At 43.1% G+C, this 19,628-nt stretch overlaps 2 protein-coding genes across 4 annotated transcripts; one reads left to right on the forward strand and one right to left on the reverse strand.

Moving 5' to 3' along the window:
* Positions 1–396: 396 nt before the first annotated feature.
* On the forward strand, positions 397–8,237 carry LOC115773511 (FYVE, RhoGEF and PH domain-containing protein 4-like). Of its 3 annotated transcripts, none has more exons than XM_030720290.1 (16): positions 397–641; positions 2,558–2,698; positions 2,814–3,345; positions 3,464–3,965; positions 4,157–4,302; positions 4,555–4,711; positions 4,799–4,937; positions 5,182–5,240; positions 5,343–5,486; positions 5,687–5,859; positions 6,176–6,206; positions 6,296–6,379; positions 6,502–6,627; positions 6,729–6,872; positions 7,125–7,253; positions 7,842–8,237. In XM_030720290.1, the coding sequence occupies exons 1-16, from the start codon at positions 518–520 to the stop codon at positions 8,139–8,141; spliced, it is 2,931 nt and encodes a 976-aa protein (XP_030576150.1). In that variant the 5' UTR covers positions 397–517; the 3' UTR covers positions 8,142–8,237. The 3 variants fall into 3 exon arrangements, with proteins under 3 accessions (XP_030576150.1, XP_030576151.1, XP_030576153.1); XM_030720291.1 differs by having other exon boundaries at positions 3,485–3,965; XM_030720293.1 differs by lacking the exons at positions 397–641; positions 2,558–2,698 and having other exon boundaries at positions 3,211–3,345; positions 3,462–3,965.
* A 12-nt stretch (positions 8,238–8,249) lies between these two features.
* On the reverse strand, positions 8,250–19,593 carry LOC115773512 (protein LCHN-like). Its single transcript, XM_030720294.1, has 9 exons — positions 18,822–19,593; positions 16,422–16,521; positions 16,015–16,173; positions 12,809–12,965; positions 12,581–12,719; positions 12,171–12,302; positions 11,937–12,087; positions 11,209–11,277; positions 8,250–10,943 (listed from the first exon to the last, which is right to left on the reverse strand). The coding sequence occupies exons 1-9, from the start codon at positions 19,207–19,209 to the stop codon at positions 10,748–10,750; spliced, it is 1,491 nt and encodes a 496-aa protein (XP_030576154.1). The 5' UTR covers positions 19,210–19,593; the 3' UTR covers positions 8,250–10,747.
* Positions 19,594–19,628: the final 35 nt, after the last annotated feature.

A 19,628-nucleotide genomic window follows, 5' to 3' on the forward strand; every position in this document is an offset into this window, starting at 1 on the left:
AAACTAAAAATTTCTGATTTAGATTCATCGCTCCATCAGACCTGCTGCCACTGATTTTCAGTCCAGTTCTTGTGTAATTACCCCAGCCTTTTCTCCGTTTCCCTTAATTAAGAATGGCTTCTTCCATTTCTGATGAGGCTTCAGGGAACACACTGCACACCTGTGTAAACTGTGTGGTAATTCTACGTGTAGAAACAACGCTGGACCATCCCTTCTGTTACTGTAGGTGCCTTTTTTCTGCTCGAATAATTCATAGGTCAGCGTTACATGGACTAATAAACAAACAAACAAACGTGACTGCGCTCCGTCTGATTGGTCAGCCTCCTCCGGTGGTTAAGGGTCGCTGGACGACCTATATCGGAGGCGGGGTTTATCAGCAGCTGGACGTGACGTTGGTGACGTTGATTAAACAGGTGAGGTAGTGAAGAGCAGGATCCTGTGGTCGCCAGCATTTCGCGTTTGCTCTCCGTTTCATGAGGAGCTCACAGACTTTTAAAGAAAGGAGGGCTGCTCTGTGATGATGTTTGACCTGAAGAAGAGGAATAGTTTGACTCTGAGGGACAGCCGCGGGACCGACGAGTTCAGACGAGTGGCGGTCAGACGCAAAGTCCACGGTCCCGTGGGTGACTGTCAAACCGCAGGTGAGATACTTTCCACTTCAGAAGATAATCATTTCCCCCTAAAGCTTTGTAAAGCAATGTATAGGGCTTGCTTTTAAAGTTGGTTATTTTTTAAGGCAAAAAGTTTAAAGTAACAAGAGGTGATATGATTTGTGCTCTGTAAGAGGGTGACCGGGGCAGCAGGGTAAGGGTATTAACCCTCCTCGTTATGCACGGATTACATCTGTTAATGCTATTTTGGTTGCTTTGTAAATCCAGTCCCTTTGGATCGATGTGAGCGTGTGCATGCATGCATTTGAATTTTGCTTTGCTTGGTGGATTACTGATATGAAATCTCTGTCCCCTGATTCAGCCTGGACTTTGGCTGCTGTGTCTCGAGACCACCATTTGTCAGTCCCACTCAAATGCGCACACACACACATACACACAAAGTCTTACTGTTTCATCACTGAGGCAGGATTATCTGTTCAGAAGTATGCTGGTGTCAATGGTACTGTCACATGCCAGGGTGTTATCTATATTCTGAAATTATTCTTTAGGTTCTTTTTAGGTTTTTGAACAAAGTATTCATTAAAATGTAGCAGTGGTGATTTTGGAAGAGGATAGCATTTTAGTGGATTTGCATGCATAACTTTCCAGTGCTATAATAAGAACACAGCTTTTTAAAAAAAATTAATTTACACCAGCACAAGGGACACATTAATTTACTGCATATTCAGAAATAATCAGACAATGCAAAGATTTCCTTCAGATAACGTACGACAGCCTTTGCAGTATGATGCAATTATGCCCCGTGCATGGCAGAATAACCCACTCATATCTGTCTGCTCAGTATGAAGCTGGAAACACCTAACCTGGTTCTATCTAAAGGTAAAAAAAAGATGTTCAAGTGCCTTTAAAGCTCAGTACACGTGTGTACAAAAACAAGTTGGTAGTTTATCCTTAATAGCAACAAAATCTTCCAACTGGCAGACAAGAAAATAAGTAGGAAATTTCCCTAAATAATCCATTAATAATCCATTGATTGATATTAAAATTTGTAATTTTAAATGATGCATCTATACATATGGACATATACCCTTTAAACATCTTAGAGACATCATTGCAAAAAGGAAAAAAAAAAACACTTTCAATGTGTTTCCTTTTTCTTTGTGGTTCCTGACAGCTGTTGCATGTTGTCTTGTAGATGCTGATGTAACTTATAAGACTGGCAAAAGTTAGACTGTGTGGTGAAATACCCAGAAGAGGAAGTGTTACATAGAGAAAGTAGGCTTTAGCCCTTTCCTCATGACCGACAAATCAGGCATACTTCAGCAAAGCCAGGCGTGAGCTGGAAAGCTTCACTCTCCTAAACAAGCAACAAACAATCTTACATAAGTTTGGATGCAAAGTGCCGGTAAGAAAACAATCAGTTACACAGTTTGAAATTAGCAAGTCTCCGTTGCGGGGTTAGGATGCCAGCCAAGACAATTAAACGTCAGATTTAAATCAAATACTACAGCCACTTTAAACTAATAATGAAAAATGTATGTGGAGCATTTGGAAAGTAAAAAAGTAATCTCATTGTGTTTACCTGCATCAGGAGGGAGTTTTAAAGTCTTCTTTATATATATATATATATATATATATATATAAATTCAAAAAATTAAATCAAAGCTTTTAATAGCGCAATCAAAGAGTTAGTAGCTGATAAAGGAAAACAATCCTTGAGTTTGTAAATGTTACACGTAGTTCCCCAAAAGCACAAAGACCCATCTGTGAGGCAGTTCCTTCATTTCAAATGGCTGTCACTGAGATTAGGGAAAAGTTCACAATCAGTAAATTGTATCCCAATGATTTTCTAAGATATTTAGATCATTTCCTGCTGCTTGTGTAACCAAATTACTGGAACATACAGAAACTATGTGTGGGTGCAGTAACTCTATTTTGTTTTTTAGATGTGAGCAGTAGTGTGTGTGGCTCATACAGCAGGAGCCGTGCTCGTGACCGAATTTCTGGATCAGAACTAATTGTAAAACCTGGCGCAGAAACGAATGATGAGAAAAGCCCAACAAAGCCATCATCTTTCAAACCCCAAGGTGAGTTGAAATCCAGCAGCCTGCGTACACAACCTGAAATATTATAACTCACACTCAGTGTAGCTGCACATTGTGCTGCAAAGGTGTTCAGCAACCGTGATGTTTGTCTTTGCAGCGCCTCGTAGATCAGCTCACCTCCAGAGCCCTTCGAGGTTAGGACAAGATCAAGCCTACAATCCCACTCCAGGAAAAGTTCTGCCCCAGCAAATTAACGGAACTGAAGAGAAACAGAGTCCTAACAGAAGTAATGGGATTTCTATTTCCTGTGTCAGCCCACAGAATTGTCAAGACTCCCTGGCTGAAGGAGGGGGAAGCTGTTTGAATGCTCAGGGGATTCCAAATCTTACATGCAGGTCAATTTCAGGATCTCCAAGCCCAGGCAAAAGAGGCATTCAGAGCTGCAGCTCTCTGAGAGGAGGAGGCCACAGCCCCGGTCAGCTGTCCCCAAGAAACCATAGAGCTCTCACGGGAAAACTGCGGGCTCCAAGCCCTGCTCAAGGGAAGATGAGAAGCTATAGTCCTGCCAAGAGTTCTAAATCCTTGCTAGGACTGCACAGAATCTCAAGTGAGAAGATGGAAAGACGAGAGAAGAGAGCAGGGAAATCTCTGAGTGTGCCTGACCTGATTGTGTACTTGGACGAGAGCAGGTAGGTTCTTTTTTTTTTTTTTTTTTTTTGGTCAGTCTGTGGTATTTTCTTGTAATGTGTGTTGCACAGTGTAGGGTTTTTTTTTTTTTTTTTAATTTGATTACATTTATTTCAAGAGGTCCCCCCCCCCTCCATCCAGGATTCCCTCAGAAAAAGCTGAACGCTCTCCACTAAAACTGCTGCACTCACCCAACTCCAATACACCTGCCATCACCCTCAAAGCATCACCTAACCGTAGACGCAGTCTTACCGCAAATGAAGACCATCGGTCAAGCAGTGGCCCAGAGCGTTCTCCACGACAAATGAATTGCATTGTGCAGGAGAAAGAATGGCCAGCAGCAAATGGGACGAGACTAAATGACAAACTGGAAGAAAGCAATGAACCTACAAGATATGGCTCCAAGTTTTCCTGCCAGTGGACGGTGGCAACCACAGAAGACGAGAAGGTTCACGATGAGTCCAGAGGTGAACAAAATGAGGAGGAGAAGCAGAAGCAAGAGGAAAGAGGAGGAGATGAGCCAAAAAATAAAGAGAGCACGGAGCAGAAATTATTTAACATAGCCAATGAACTCCTGCAGACAGAGGAGGCCTACGTGGCCCGCCTCCACCTGCTAGACCAGGTGAGTTTGCTTTTATAAGAGCAATATGTACACAATGCTTATAAGACATTAATGAAATGAAACTAAAGTCTGTTTAATTCTTTAGAGTAGTTGTTTTTACTGATGTGGAAGATACTTGTTCATTTCCTGTGTAGAAGATCAGTAGCTGTAAAACTAATGAGGATGTTGCACCTCTCCTCCTCCCCCCTCAGGTGTTCTGTTCGCGCCTAACAGAAGAGGCAGGTCGAGGCTCATTTCCTCCCGAGGTGATAAGAAATATCTTTTCCAACATTTCCTCAATCTACTCCTTCCACAGCCAGTTCCTGCTACCTGACCTGGAAAACTGCATCAGACACTGGTAGGTCTGTCACACAGTTAGTACACTACATAAATGCAACCCAAATGCAAGTTTATGCACATATTATAATTTCTTTTTCTACAGTTAAACTGGGATGTTCTGTATGAAAGCATAACCTTCGTATTAAAGCTAAATGTTTTTAACTCTCCCACTAAAATCATTGTTTTATTTTAGAGCCAATGTGAGCCAACAAAACTTGCTCCCCAGTCACTATTTTTGCACACTGATCCTTGAAAATCTGGCCAAATCTAGGTGTGAAAGCCCAGGCCTGGGTAAAGTTCTTCTGCAGCATGTACCCTTCCTGAAGATGTATGCCAACTACGTCAGAAACTTTGACCACGCAATGGAGCTGGTGAGGACCTGGACTGAACGCTCCTCTGCTTTCAGAAGTATCATCCAGGACATCCAGGTGTGAAATATTCAGCAGGATTTAGATCATTGCTAATTCCCATCACCCCCCTCATAATAATTTTTTCTATGTACCAACCTGTTTTAGAGTCAGGGGATCTGTGGCATGCTCACCCTGCAGCACCATATGCTGGAGCCAGTCCAGAGGGTTCCACGCTATGAGATGCTGCTAAAGGATTACCTGAAGAAGCTGCCTGAAGATGACCCAGATTATGAGCTTGCTCAGAGCAAGTATTCTGTGTATTTATGTGTCCATTGATCTGTTCATCTTGTTGCTGATGGTCTTGGCACACCATCAGCAACAGGTGTTTATGCCCAATTTTTGTCACCTCCTTAATCCATAATCACTGTCCCCCATTTTCCTGTTCGCTCTCTGCACTGTCCTATCTAATAAAGGCAAAAATGCCCCCCAAAAATATATATATAAATAAAAATGATCAGCAGAAATGCTTCATCTGCCTCCTCCGACAGAGTCCTTGCAGACTATTTCCATGGCAGCAACACACTCAAACAGTGCCATCCAAGAAGCCGTATGTTACCTTAATAATATGGTTTACCATTGTTCTGAAGTGACCCTGATCATGTGGTTTTGAACTGTTCCAGCATTTTATCTGTGTGCATTTCCTAAACAGGAGAGCCTGAAGCGGCTCCTGGAGATCTATGAGATGATCGGAGAGGAGGAGGTCATCAATCCAACCAACGAGTTTCTCAGGGAAGGCCGTCTGCTCAAGCTTGCTGCCAGGAACACGTCAGCCATGGAGAGACACCTGTTCCTGGTTGGTATATAGAAACACATGCAAGCTGCACCTGTGCCTGATTTCCTTTTGCTTCCCTGTCATAAAATTAGTAATATCTTTAAGCTTAAACGGACCATCTTTAATTCACTCCAGCTGCTACCAATCTAAATTGTAAATCTAATGTAGATCTACAGTTTACTGCATAAACTGATGAACTGCTTTGTAACTTTTATCCACAGTTTAACAACTTCCTGCTGTGCTGCTCTCCAAAGTTCAGCTTAGTCGGGCAGCGTTTCACCGTGCGCTGCAGGATTGGGATGGATGGCATGCAGGTGCAGGAAACCACCAATGAAGACTACCCACACACCTTCCAAATATCTGGACGGGAAAGGGCCCTTGAGCTGCAGGCCAGGTAGATGTCATAAATGTTTATCCTGGTCTTGAGAAGAATGTTTAAATATGGATTTGAATTAAATTCAGAGCTTGAGGTGCCTGAGCAATTTTGAAGATTTACTGCTACAAGAGAAATTCTGAACTATTATTTTCTCAAGTCTTCTCTTAGGAAATTAGAAATTTCAAAGACTGAACCACGGCAGTAACATCCTTTTTAGTTAAAGTTCATCAGATTCTTTTTTTTTTTTTTTTTATTATTAAACTCCTCAATTTACCTTATCCTGTACTGTTAAAGTATTGTGATCTTGTAAATGCATTCAATTTTGTTTTCCAAGCTCCAAACAGGATCGAGATGAGTGGATAAAGGTACACCTGTTTTTAAGTTTCTGCACATTAAACAATGCAGATTAGAAAAATTCTGTCTTCTCATTTTCTAAAGCGAGTTTCATCTCCAGGTGATTCGGGAAGCCATTGATGTGTTTCAGAAGAAAAATGAAGCCTTCAGAGCGGCTTCGAAGGAGCTGACTGTGTCAGAACCAGTAAGTTGAATCAATTCCAGGATTATGGAGTAAAGAAGGGCTTGTTAGACCATTTAAAAAATGAATAAATAAAAATAAAAATCAGAAAACAGTCTAATTGTGACCTACATGTGTTTTTACAGACAGAGGAACTAGGCCGACGAGCCCCTCGCTGGATCAGGGACAATGAGGTGACCCTGTGTATGTCATGCATGGAGCCTTTTAACGCCTTCACCAGAAGAAGACATCACTGCCGTGCCTGCGGTTTTGTGAGTGACATGATGAACTGCGGCTTTGGACCGCACAAAACAGACACAACTGAGCTTTACTTGAGGACAGTTCAGAGATGATGGTTTCTCTGCTCCTGCAGGTGGTGTGTTGGAAGTGTTCAGACAATAAAGTGGCTTTGGAGTACGACGATTACAAGCTGAACAAAGTGTGTAAATGTTGTTATGCAGCCCTGACTGGCCAGAGAGGAGAGGGCTTAGATGGAAAAAAGAGACAAATGCTGGAGGTGAGCCTTGTGTACTCTGCAGTAATTTATACTGATAACATACATAGCAATTACAGGTAATTTCTTCTTTTCCCCCTAATGAACTAGTATAGTTACCACTCTTTAAGATGGGAGTCATAGGGGGCAGCCTGTCTTTCAGATGTAAGAAAGGCAATGTCATAAGGAAAACCAACTAAACACATTTCTGGTGTTTTATATTAAAAATGCTGCCTCACAAGTTTTGATCATCGCTTTATTTGTGTGTTATCCCAGTCAGAAGCATCTAGTGACACAATGAGTGGTTTTCTGCAGTATGGTGATAACCCCCAGACCTGGCAACGAGTGTGGTCCGTTCTCACCAAGACCGAGCCACCAGTCTTTTACCTGTACTCCGTTCCACAGGTAAACAGCTCTGTGAAAAACTCAGGTGTAATCATGTTGAAGGGATTTTGAGTACACTGAGATTATGCACTGCTTTTGCACGGTGTCCAACACAGCCAACAGAGGTGAGGTCCACACAGTCTCATGTTAAACCTTTCAGAGCTCTCATGTGCAGCTGTCATCTCATTGTTTGTTGGAACAGTGTTGGTTTTTTTTGTTCTTCTTTCTCCTGATGGAAGTAGGCGGCACTCCAAGCATGCAGGGGAAGAGTTGGATGATGGGTCAAAGACTTCCTCTTACTGTACATGATTACATCATGTCTGATTGGGGTTTGGGGTTATTATCAAGCCAGCTAAAGCAAATAAAGCCTAGCTATGCCAAACCTTTTTGGAGTGCAAGTTTTTCTTTCTCTTCTTGTTAACAAATGTACCACTGGTTGGTGTGATGCTCCTCCCACAGGCGAAGGATAGTGTCATGTGGTAAATGGGTTGGCTCACACTCTTATGTTGCAGCCCTGCTATGGGCTTGTAATTATTATTATTTTTTTTTAAATCCATGTAAAATGTTGGCAGGCAGAGCTTTAACCTTTGTTCCCTTTGTTTTAACCAGGATTTGGAGCCCCTGTTCACTATACCTCTGCTGGGCTGCACCATAGAGGCTTTCCCGGAGGCACATCAGGGTCAGTCCTGCTTCTGTGTGACCCAGTCCAAAACCAGCCACATTTTCACCTGTGATTCTCTGGACCTCAAATGGAGCTGGCTGAGTGCTCTTAAGTTTGCTGTGACGGGATGGAGCACAGCGTGCTCACTGGCTGCACCCGATGACAGCAGTGGAATCAGATCTGGTATTAACGGCAGCCTCGGTAGTGACGACTCTGTAGTCAGTGGCAACAAGGAAAATCACTCTTGAATGTTTTTGTGTGAGAAAAGTGTCCATTAATTGTTGTTAAATGAATGAAATCCAGAGGTGAAGTTCAGGAATATAAAAGTTACAATGCTCTGAAAACTGTGTGTCATTCTTAAAGGTGGTGGTGCTCTTTATTTCAGAAATGGTTTACAGTAAAATAAATAAAGTGAAGGTGTTTTAATGAGAGTCAGACTATCTCTTCAACTACAAGGACATTTGCTTCAGCTCTGTACACGTGTTAAGGTGCCAAGTGATGTGGAGAGAAAATGTGCTCAAGGTTATTTTCTTACAGCAGACAGTAGCACACACAGTACACAGAGGCTCAGCAGGATCATAATCGCCTTATAAAACACATTCAGCTGATCCCATTTCTTCACATTATATTACAGTAAGTGGATCTTTACACTAGACACTTTACAGCTAAGCAACATAAACACAAAAAGAAATGAAAAAAGGAATAATCACTTTTTTTTTTGTTTTTAAGTGAATTATTAGTTTACATCCTGTCATGTCTGCAGCACTTGGCAAACAGAAGCACCAGGTTAACTCACTGTGTGGTATGTTTCAGTCACTGAGATGCTTAATAAAAATGTTCATAAAGGAGTCAGGTGATGGTGGCAAAGACATTTCCTCACATCCTTGCTGGAGTGTTTGATGCTAATTATACCTGATGAACAGAGATTTGCAGGCTAAACTTGAAAATATCCCACAAGAAGGAAATTCGATTTAAAGCTGCGTTGGTAGTTTTTCAGTTCGTATGAACACTTGAGAACATGAGAAGGTTTTCCTCTTAAGAGCTCCGGTGGTAATTCTCTCTCTTTTATACGTTGGCTATGCATGTATGTATGTAGGACCTCACAATTAATCAACCATTTATCCAGAATCAACAGCTGAGCATAAAGTGATGAAGCCACTGTACGGCACACTCAACAGTAGATCTATAAAGCTGGCAGCTAGCTGGTGTAAAGGCTCAAATGGCTATGTGCTTAAAAAAGCAACTCATTTACTCTGTTAACGGTGAGTTTGTGAAGATGAACGCACAGTCAACACAGCACAACTGTGAAATTATAAAAAGAAAATGCTAATGCATTAGTCATTTAAATACTTAAAGTGAACCTATTATTCTCATTTTCAGCTAAATGGTTTGATTCTAAGACTAAAAGAGCAGCTTTGCATGATTTAGCTAAAAAGGTCTCATAAAGGGCCTTGGTGTGACCCTTCAGTCTGAAACAAGCTGTTTTAGCTCACATTCCCCTCCCTTTGAGCCACATTTCTCCTGATTGGCTGCTCGTTTGCAAACAGAAAAGAACAGCAGGCAGGTGGGGCTTCTGCTACCATATTAGGAACATCCTCTCTTACTGACATCATACAGAGCCAAGAGCGTAGAGCAGTCTAAAACCTGAGCTTTTGTATAAAGAGATTTTTTTTTTGCACATACACTGACCCCAATATTTCACAGTATCTTCTTCTTTGGGCTGCTCCCTTTAGGAGTCGCCACAGCAGATCACCCGCCTCCATCCACCCGATCCCCTAGCATCCTGTCATACCAACCCTCTGCATGAATCTTCCCTGTGGTCTTCCTCTTTTCCTCCTGCCTGCCAGCTCCATATTCAGCATCCTTTGTCCAGCAGTATGACAGAAACGGGAGGTAATAGGTCCACTTTAAAAAGTTAAAGCAGGAAATGGATTCAGAACACTTAACTGGACAGTTGTCAACACCGTCACTGCCTGATTTGCTGGAGCTTAAAATCTATTGTGAGTTCATTCCCTTCTTTACTTTCTCTTGACATTGGAGATAAATTTAAATGAAAAACAGACTATCCAGTACTTTGGGAGCAAACAAGCCAACATTCCTCTGTGTGCATGGAGACAAACGATCTGTAGTCTCAGCTTTGCCTGGTGGATATAAATGGAATTACTCAGCAACATCCGTCATTAGCTGCTTTAAATGCCACTTAAGCACTTAAACAGTGATGCTTACAGACTTGGAGAAGAAGGCAGTTTGACCTGTTAGTGAAGATACAAAAAAATGGAGGCCCTGATATCGACATAGAGGCTTCTTAATTGGACATTTAAATCCAGCACTTGATACAAGGAGAGCAAAGTCAGCCCTCGAGTCACACATATGCTGACACACAGTACATAAAGGAATTATTTACAAGTCGACCTCTTTCACTTAGATACATTAAATTTTCAGCGCACGTTTTAACCAAAGTTTCCATCTCTCTGACTCCATCTTCCACTCCGGTTCTGTTTGTTACAGTTTATCACTGATATCATTGATCCTGGGTACCGATCCGAACCAAAGCATCACTTTTGTCTGCCAAGTTTGAGAAATCCAACTGACCGCATTACCTTCATTGTACCACAGCAGTTGACTTATTGTTGATCCTGCCATCAGGTTATGAGGGAGCACGACTACAGCAAACAAAAGAAGTGCATGGAGAGAGAAAAGAAAACCAAAAAAATACTCCAGAGAATTTTCTGGAGACTCAAACTGTCCTGAAGACTCCATGAAGTGCAGCACTCACAGATGGCTCAAGGCAAGTCAGCCCACCTTTTAAAACCAGCGGTGATGACAGGCAGAAAAGCCAGCCGCCCGGCGACTCTCAGCTGCAGCAGAGCTGCTCTGACACCAGCAGGGTGTCGTAGCCGTAGATCTCCAGCAGGTGGAGCAGGAAGAGCCTGTCTCCATGTGGATCCAAGCCCATGGCCCTCACGCTCTCCTGGGTTACAGTGGGGTCAGGGCTCCCTGCCACCTCGCTCAGGGTCTGGAAAATCCTGTTGTTCTGCTCCAAGAAAAACCTCAGGAAGATAAGGCCGACAAGGCAGGTGAGTTGGTTACTAAATTCTGTTTATTTTTAAGAATTTAGCTCATTTTCCCCTCTATTCACATCAGTAGCAGTGCAGAAATCACAAAACAGCACAAAACTGCCCTTTGTGACATATAATAGCTACCATGAGCATGAGAAAGCTCGCTGCCTTTCCACAATTTCCACAAAATGGAGCTGTCTGCTCGGAGCTCTGCAGTTAATCACTAGACCGACTAAATGAACTGCTCTGTACTCACAGAATAAAGAGATCCTCTTCACTGGACACACAGTCGCCATTCTCCTCCTGGGAATACAGCAACATCTGTCTGCACACACACACAGACACATACACACACACACACACACACACACACACACACACACACACACACACACACACACACACAGACTCTTCTTTAGATTCAACTGTTCATTAACACAAATATCTAATCAGCCAATCACATGGCAGCACCTCAAGGCATTTAGGCATGTAGACGTAGTCAATACAATCTGCTGAAGTTCAAACTGAGCATCTGAATGGGGAAGAAAGGTGATTTAAGTGACTCTGAACGGTTGTTGGTGTCATACGGGTGGGTCTGGGTTTCAGAAACAGCTGATCTGCTGGGATTTTCCCACACAAATGGTGAGTCTCGATTTCTGCTGCAGCATTCAGATGGCGGGGTCGGAATTTGGCATAAACAGCATGAAAGAACGGCCCTATCCCGCCTTGTATCAACAGTTCAGGCTGGTAGTGGTGTAATACTGTGGCACTTTGGGCCTTTTAGGAAACACTGAGCATCGCTTAAGCACCGCAGCCTAACTGAATATTGTTGCTAAGTCCATCCCTGCATGACCACAGGGTACCCATCCTCTAGCAGGATAACATCATTCCATTAACAGGCTCAAAGGAATGATGTTATCCTCTAGCAGGATAACATCATTCCTTTGAGCCTGTTAATGTTTTTAAAAGCAGGCTTTAGCCTACCTCTGCTCGGTGAGCTTGCGATACTTTTCTCTGTCAGCAGTGCTGAGGCGGAGCAGAGGCTTCAGCCCGTCCCTGTAGGTCTTTACATTCTGGTTATCTACGTACACGTCATACAGATCCTTCTTCTCCTCAAAGATCTTCTCAGTGGTGCCTAAACATAAAAAAATGTTTCATTTTCTTAGTGGGGCTCTCTTTAAAAAAACAAACGTTAACTTATTTCGAGCATCTACTTACACGCGACGTAGGAGAGCTCGTTCTCCAGGGCGCTGATATCAGCGACATTAACATAGAAAAAGGGCCGGAACTCAGGCACAGCCACACCAACCCCGGGGATAGAGATGTTTGCCAGGCAACAGCAGCAGTACACTGATGGGGTGGAGGGAGAAAAATTAGAAAAATGATGCATGAGTGTGGGAGAGAACGAGAGGAGCACAGCAGGTAATGTGCGCATGATGTGTGGGCTGTCAAAACACTGCTACAGCTGGAGAGGAACTGCATGTACTGCGACGTGCAGTCCCCACACTGTGACACTTTGGTAAACCACAAAGATGGGAGGATTTCTAAATTTAAGGGCTAGCTCAACATTTTGGAAAAGAGACATTTTCACTCCCTTGCTAAAACTCAGGAATCCAGGTGTTTCTCACCTCTGTAGCAGACCACACCCACAGGTGGAGGAGAGAAGATGAGAATGCGTCTGCGGAGGAGAGCCAGTTTCCACAGCACCATGATCTGCTCCCCAAAGAAGCGGATGAACTGGGACATACAGCCAGCCGGGTGGGTGATCTGCTCCAAATGTATCCAAACAAAGATGCATTTGGATTATTGATGAACAAATAAATATTATAATCATTGTTCAAACTGGTTCATCCCACCTTCATCTCAGGGTGCATGCTGTGGTTGATTGCTGCACTCCAAACATTGGCTGGTAACACAGTAACAACACCATCTCCACTAGGGGGCAGAAGTGCTCTCTTGTCCTCATAGAAGGCCTCAAGGGGGGAGTAGTGGCCGGGAGACTGAAGCTGGAGCCTAGAGAAGGGTCAAAATTGCGCCCCCGAAAAATGTCACAAGAAATATTAAAGCAAGCAAAAAGCAATGACTTCAAATTAGCTGATTAAAGCAGATAACATATAATCAGTCAAACAGTCTACACGCTGCCAGCGCAGACGTACAGTCTTCAAATGAGCACACTGCTCAGTGTCTGTACAGATGGTGCTGCTCAGGCCATCAGCTAATTAAGTTAGAGGCCAAACACTGTGAATGTGCACCTTCACTTCGCTCATACATAAATACAGCAATGAGTGGACTTAATCACCACAGCGAGCCGCTCTGATTTCAAAATAAAATGTGGTACACGTCACTCATTAGTGCGGCGGTATTGTTAAACAAATTATCATCTGCAGGTCTTTGTTACACAAATGAATTTGTCTGTGGCCCCGAAACCATCGTCTGTTCACTACAAACTGGGTCAAATTCCCATCTATATCCAGTGGACTGCATTATCAGTCCAACCTAAAGCTGCCAGATATATTTAATCTAAACTTTGTGAAATATGGTAAGCTATAATGTTCAGGACTTTATGAGTATTTGTGTATCTGCCGCACTTGGTGGTCATGGCTGAACTTGCTTTTATATTCACTGGAGAAAAATCTGTTTTCATATAATGATAACAGATTTGTTTAAAGTCTGAAAAAATATTGAAAATAGAGCCTGAAGTGAATTACTTACATTTCTTTTTCATTTATTTATAGCTTTCCAGTTATTTCACAAACTAAAATAAATATCAAGACATAAATAGCTAATATCAGCCCGCTCATAGATCGGTCAGGCTCTAAATATAGACCCACAGTTAATTTATATGTGTTATTGTTTAGTCTCAACAAGCAGCAGTCCAACCCCTTTGGCTGAAAAATTAAGTCACCGTAGAAGTGCCAAAACTGCAGTTCCTCTATTGGCTGAGGAGTATTTAATTTAAAAAACTTGGACAAAGAAAAGCAAAAAAAAAAAGGTTTCATGTTAGAAACTGAAACTACTGAATGTCTTTTTTTTGGCTGATAAATCTTTTTTTTTTGTAACCACCAGTTTCAGACACAAATCTTATTACTGATCTCTAAAGGTAACTGAATCACGCAGGCTAAACCCTTATTAAAGATCTGGATTCAGAGCTGTGTGTACTTAAAGCTCCGTATGTGGAATCTGCATCTGTTTGACTATGAGGCTCAAATAAAAGTAGATTTCTAGTTGCTGTGGATCCACTTCAAGCTTTTACTCCACAATAAAGGGTCACATTTATCACCTGTAAATTTTTTTAATGTGTTTTCTGTTGCACTATGGGGTTGTTTAGAGTTTTCAGGCTGTAGTTATTCTACACCAAGACACATTTCCATTCATTATCCCTTTCTATTATTAGCATTCCCTGCAAAACTAATGAGTTCCACGAGCTGTAAGTGCAAAGAGAAAGCAAATAATCAGAAAAGCAGCGCGATCGAGCGAGCGAGGGGGAAAAACAGGAGAAAGTCTTAATTGCCTTGTGACCGCCAAGCAAGGCCTTTATGTAAGAAACAGACGACTACCATAGCAGTCAGCAGACGGGGAATGTGGTGCGAGCTATGGGGGAATTGATGAGTAAGGAGCATGACCGCTGCATGACTGGAGGCCAGGAGAGGCCACAGTGTGGGAACTGAGGAAAGGGGAAGAGAGGACTGTCAGGGAAAGCAGGGAGAAAGAGAGTGTGAGTACAGAGAGAGCTGTGTTCACGGAGCTGCTGAGGAGGAAGTGTGGCACAGCTTGGGATGAGACACTGAAGTAAAAAAAGGGCCTCTCCACACCACTAATAATATTAATGGAAAGCAAAGTGTTGTCTGAAGGACTGTGCTCCTTAAAAAGAGAAAACAGGAAGCATGGAAAGTGTGAGTTGTTATTGTGAGTAAGGCGGTGTCTTCTGTGCCATGCAGAGCTGCACGGAGCTCTCACTTATCTGTTTGGCTGTACTGAAGAGATCAATCTGAGCAGTGGAAGCAAAATGGCACCGCCTGCTCCTCCGTGTTGTCCTTGAGCAAAGGTTCTTAACCACAACTGCTCCCAGTGCAGCTGCTCAGAGGCAAACAGACCAGTCTGCGCCAGGTGTGTCTGTGTGCTAAGGGTGTTCCCGCACGGCAAGTTTGCACACCCACATCAGGCAGAAATGTCTTTGGATTGCATCCTTTCAGCCTCTTCTCAGCACAAGATGGGTAACATGGGCAGAGGGCACAGCCAAAACATTTGTACACTTACTGCTCAATGAAGTGTTGTGTTTTTTGTTTTTTTCTGGTGACACTGCATCAGTTCCTCTGAGAGTGCCCTCGAACCTTCGACTGCTAATGCAAAACCTGCTGCCAGAAATTTGGGAGCAGAATTCAGTTCGTCTCAAAAAAGCAGTTCTTAAAAATTTTTTTTGTTTTTATAATACAACAAAAATTGTCTGTTACATTTTGTTGCTGTTATATTTCCATCTTAACTTTAGCTTGATTTTGTATCTAATTTTGTTGGCATTACTGTGGTTTTCTGTTTTCCATCCATCCGTTTGCTTCTGCTTATCCTGTTCAGGGTTGCGGGGGGGGGGGGGGGGGGGGGTTGCTGGGGGGCTGGAGCCTATCCCAGCTGTCATAGGGCGAGAGGCAGAGCCCTGGACAGTGTCTGTCTCTCTGTGGTGTCTGTTTTATTTATCTGTAAGTATTCTGTAAACTAGAAAATTACATGCACATTCATACCAGCATAGAGGGCAGGTGCTGTCCAAATTCAGACAGCAAAACAAACAATTCAACAGCTTGCACACTGCGGGGATACTTGTATTGTTAATTCATGTGCACTATGGGTAAACTCCTGTTGTTTTTAAGTGAGCTATATAAATAAAAATGGCTCGACAGGACAAACAAATTCAGCTCTGGGAAAATGTGATGATACACTTTTTGCGCTGATCAGGAATGAAAATACTACATAGGTGCAGCTCTGATGCTAAATCTCCAGTTCATTTAAAGTCATGCCTCCTGCTGTGTGCACATGAGCAGGGCACTCTGTTGTACAAACTCGCTCCTCTTACCTGACCTGGTGCTCCAGGAAGCTCATGTAGCGGTAGAGCAGGGTGTAGGAGGGAGACAGGATCCCAACCGACTTCATCCTCGCCCCCCTCTCCACCGTGCTCTCCACTGCCATGTTGGCAAAGCAGGCGAGGCCAAAGTAGCAGCCCTTACGGAAGTAGCTGTGGAAGGAGGGAAGAGGGACACAGATGAGGCCGTGAGTCATGAAAAGCAAAGACACTGCCAGATGGCTGTGCCTTTCTTTTTTTTTTTTTTGCCAGGCAACACTTTCCTCAGCTGTGTCCTGCCAGGATGAGGACATGGGGTGCATCCTAATACTTAAAATTAGCGACTTGGTTGCTTGGCTGTGCAACAGTACACAAACAACTTCTGTGGGGTGCAGATACTGATCCTGCATGCACGCACTTACATGATGTCTGTGCTGACTCGGTGGGAGCCGCTGGCTATGGCTTTGAACTCCACTCCCTCCAGGTCCATGTCTTTGGGCAGACACCACTCCAGCATGTTCCCTGTCACATCCAAACAACACAAAGACACATGGATAAGCAGACAAAGGCTGATACAGGAACAGGAAATGTATTTTCAGCAGTCCGACTGTATTCCTTGGAATTCATTACTTGTTGGTGGAGCACTGAGCAGCAGCTGAGCAAACATGAGCTGATAGCAGCTGAGAAACCGAAGGTGACTCAGCCAGTGTGCCATTCAATCTCATCATGAGACACGCGCATAAGAGTCTCTGCAGAAATATGAGCTGATCAGTCCTGCAGGTGTCTGTCATCCACGAGGAAAGATGCTTTATTGGCACTTTGACAGCTGGTAGCGACTTCAAGTGTTTAACTTCAACTCTCTTGCAGTGCTAGGTGCCTGTGCAAGTAGACCAGATGTTACTGAAGGGTCTTGCTAAAAATGGAAAGTCATAGTAACCTCATAAAATCTGGTTTTGCTTTGATCTGTGGTGCATGTGGCTGCTGATGCACAACTGAAGTCTAAGAGGAATTATCGTAAAATCCAGATTTTGTCTAAACATTCTCACAACCTGCTAAAGCAATATTATAGGTGGAATAATCAAATCCTTGTGCACTTCTTTTCCCCTCTTCCTGTTAAAAGAGAGTTTTTCCTTCCCACTGTTGCCAATTGCTTGCTTGTAGGGCGTCGTTTGATTGTTGGGTTTTTATCTTACAATATAAAGCGCCCTGAGGCGACTGTTGTGATTTGGCGCTATAAATAAATGAAATAAATTTGAATGAAAATGAACTGACCTCTGTCTAGGAGCGGGTGCACTTTAGGACATTGACAGCTATACTTTCTAATAAAAAGGTTTCAAATAGCTTCACCAAGACTCCTTCCAAAATATGCTACCACAAACAAATGTCGTCAAACGCCGCTTGTCAGGAAACAAAATCGATGAAAAACATGTGCTTAATTTTTTAATAACTTTGCTTCCCCAAAAATAGTAAAAAATAAAGTAATAAAATTAGACACAGAGAGGTCCTGAGGGCTCATATTTATATAACTCAAGGAGGCGAAAATATATATATATTTATTCACTTTATTATTGTCTGAAGGGAGTCTAAGTCAAACCTAAACAGGGAGTCCTTTTTGTTTTATTGGTGCTAGTGTATAGATAACTGCATCACAGGAGAAAGTGATACTATATATTGGCAGTGATATTTTAACAATGTTATTGTAATGTGCATAGAAAATTTTAAATGAAAAAATAATGCTGGTAATAATTCCACCTGTAACATTGTTTACTGTCGTGTTTTATCTCTTTTTGGTAAATACACTCAAAATATGAGGGTAGGGAGGCGGTGACAGAATCAATAACTAATTAACAACATATGTATGTATAAATAACATGCTATCAATATATCATTTTTTCAAATACCACGGTTATCGTCAATACCCTTCTGTCGTGAGAGCCCTGCCTCACAGTTATAATATACCTTGATACTGATATGATGTTCCAGCAGACGTGTATCCTTCCTTTATAAAACATACTCTAGTGAGATTTGACTGAGAAAACTGCTGATACTGCTATGTGTTTCTTAAAGAAGACGTTGTGTGATGTGTTGCTACCTGTTTTATCTCCGTTTTCTTTCAAATTCTACAAATGAACAGCTTTGCTGTTGTCCTCTATGTATCATATGATTGTGTAACTGCTTCAGCTTATCTAGTGGAGTCTTTTGTTTGTTGTTTTTTTTTTTTTATTGAGGTCTTTCCTGCGAATCCCCTGTAACACGGGTAGTGATGATGCTTTCGGTGAACAAATCTAGAAAACAGAGCTGCTCATCACACCATGTTCTTGGTCTTGACTCAACCTGACATACTGCAAAGTCATAAAGTGGCCAGCTCCACCCTGTCAGGAATCTCCTGCACTGCATGCATCCAAAGCATCATCGTGAAGCCTTAAATTCAGTGATTCTTAACCTCCTCCTCCTCCCCCCCAAGTAAGTGTCTCACAGGGGCTCGCCCTGCCTTTAACATACCCCTCATTAAAAATGCATGGCTCTACTGTGCATAAAGCACCAGCTGATTGATTTTCGACCTCAGCACTTCCTGACATTTTGTTATGGCTATTCTGCCACCAGGCTTGCAGAAGATGTCGTGCCTTTAGATAATGTCTCTAAATGATTTGTCCAGGTCAGAAAAAGCCACACCTGTAGTAGAAGGGTCTGCAGGCTGGGCGTCAGACACATCACTTGGGGCTGCATCTGTTTATTCTGATCACCCCCCTGTTCTGTAAACCTGTCTGGGTTTTCTTTTATATAATTAAAGGGACTCCATATTACCACATTTTATGTCCCACCTGATCTCGTATTGAATGTGACCACAAACACCGACACAATCTGGTCCTTTTCCTCCCATTTCACCATCCTGTCTTCTAGCGACACCTTCCTCGGTCCTGTATCCGAGAGATGCTCTTCCTTGTCGGTGCACAGCCCTTCGTCTGTGCCCGCCGGAGCGCCCGAGGTCGCGGGCGGGGCGCTGCAGCCGTCTGCGTTGGAGACAGACCTGCTGGCAATGGGACCCCCCGGTTCGCTGCTCCACCCAAACCCGGGCGCGGAGCATCCTAAGGCACGGCTGTTGGAGGGGCTCGACAGTCGGTCCTTGGTCGGAGAAGTCCCGCCAGGCTTCTCCGCAGACGGAACCTCCTCCCAGTCCAGCAGAGGGGCTCGGTCCGACCTCTCCACCATCCTGGCGGTCCCGTCTCAGTCTCACCGCGGATTGTAAACGATGTCTCAGCCGACAGTCGCCAGGTCCATTCGTGGATAATTTACAACTCAGAGCAATTTCCACACACACACTGAAGTTACTCCTAACAATTCAGAACGGCTGCATCTCGCTTTGAATTAACGCTACGCAGAGCAACTTGTACGCCTAGCTTTAAAATCTTTCTAGTCTCTGATGATCATAAATTTGATGCTGTTCAGAGAGGGCAACTCCTTCATCTACTGCGAGCTGCGTTCAGAACTATTCACGATTTTATTTGTCACATTCCCTTGACCGAGAGTGGCTGCAAAACATTTGGGAACGCGAATCCGTTTTGGCTTCTTGAATGTACCCTCACGCAATCGTCGCGATGAATCTTCTTTTCATGCGCCGCACTTTCGAT

The sequence above is a fragment of the Archocentrus centrarchus genome, chromosome 23 (assembly GCF_007364275.1).
Source record: "Archocentrus centrarchus isolate MPI-CPG fArcCen1 chromosome 23, fArcCen1, whole genome shotgun sequence".
NCBI lineage: Eukaryota > Metazoa > Chordata > Actinopteri > Cichliformes > Cichlidae > Archocentrus > Archocentrus centrarchus.

What these genes read in the sequence shown, in the direction of transcription:
- LOC115773511 (XM_030720290.1), top strand. Translation starts at nt 518, where the DNA reads ATGATGTTTGACCTGAAGAAGAGGAATAGTTTGACTCTGAGGGACAGC. An exon ending in ACAGTGCCATCCAAGAAGCC is followed by an intron (nt 5,241 to 5,342) that starts GTATGTTACCTT and finishes TTTCCTAAACAG; the next exon opens with GAGAGCCTGAAGCGGCTCCT. An exon ending in AGCTGACTGTGTCAGAACCA is followed by an intron (nt 6,380 to 6,501) that starts GTAAGTTGAATC and finishes GTGTTTTTACAG; the next exon opens with ACAGAGGAACTAGGCCGACG.
- LOC115773512 (XM_030720294.1), bottom strand. Translation starts at nt 19,209, where the DNA reads ATGGTGGAGAGGTCGGACCGAGCCCCTCTGCTGGACTGGGAGGAGGTT. An exon ending in CACATTCAATACGAGATCAG is followed by an intron (nt 16,522 to 18,821) that starts GTGGGACATAAA and finishes TGGATGTGACAG; the next exon opens with GGAACATGCTGGAGTGGTGT. An exon ending in GCATGCACCCTGAGATGAAG is followed by an intron (nt 12,720 to 12,808) that starts GTGGGATGAACC and finishes CATTTGGAGCAG; the next exon opens with ATCACCCACCCGGCTGGCTG.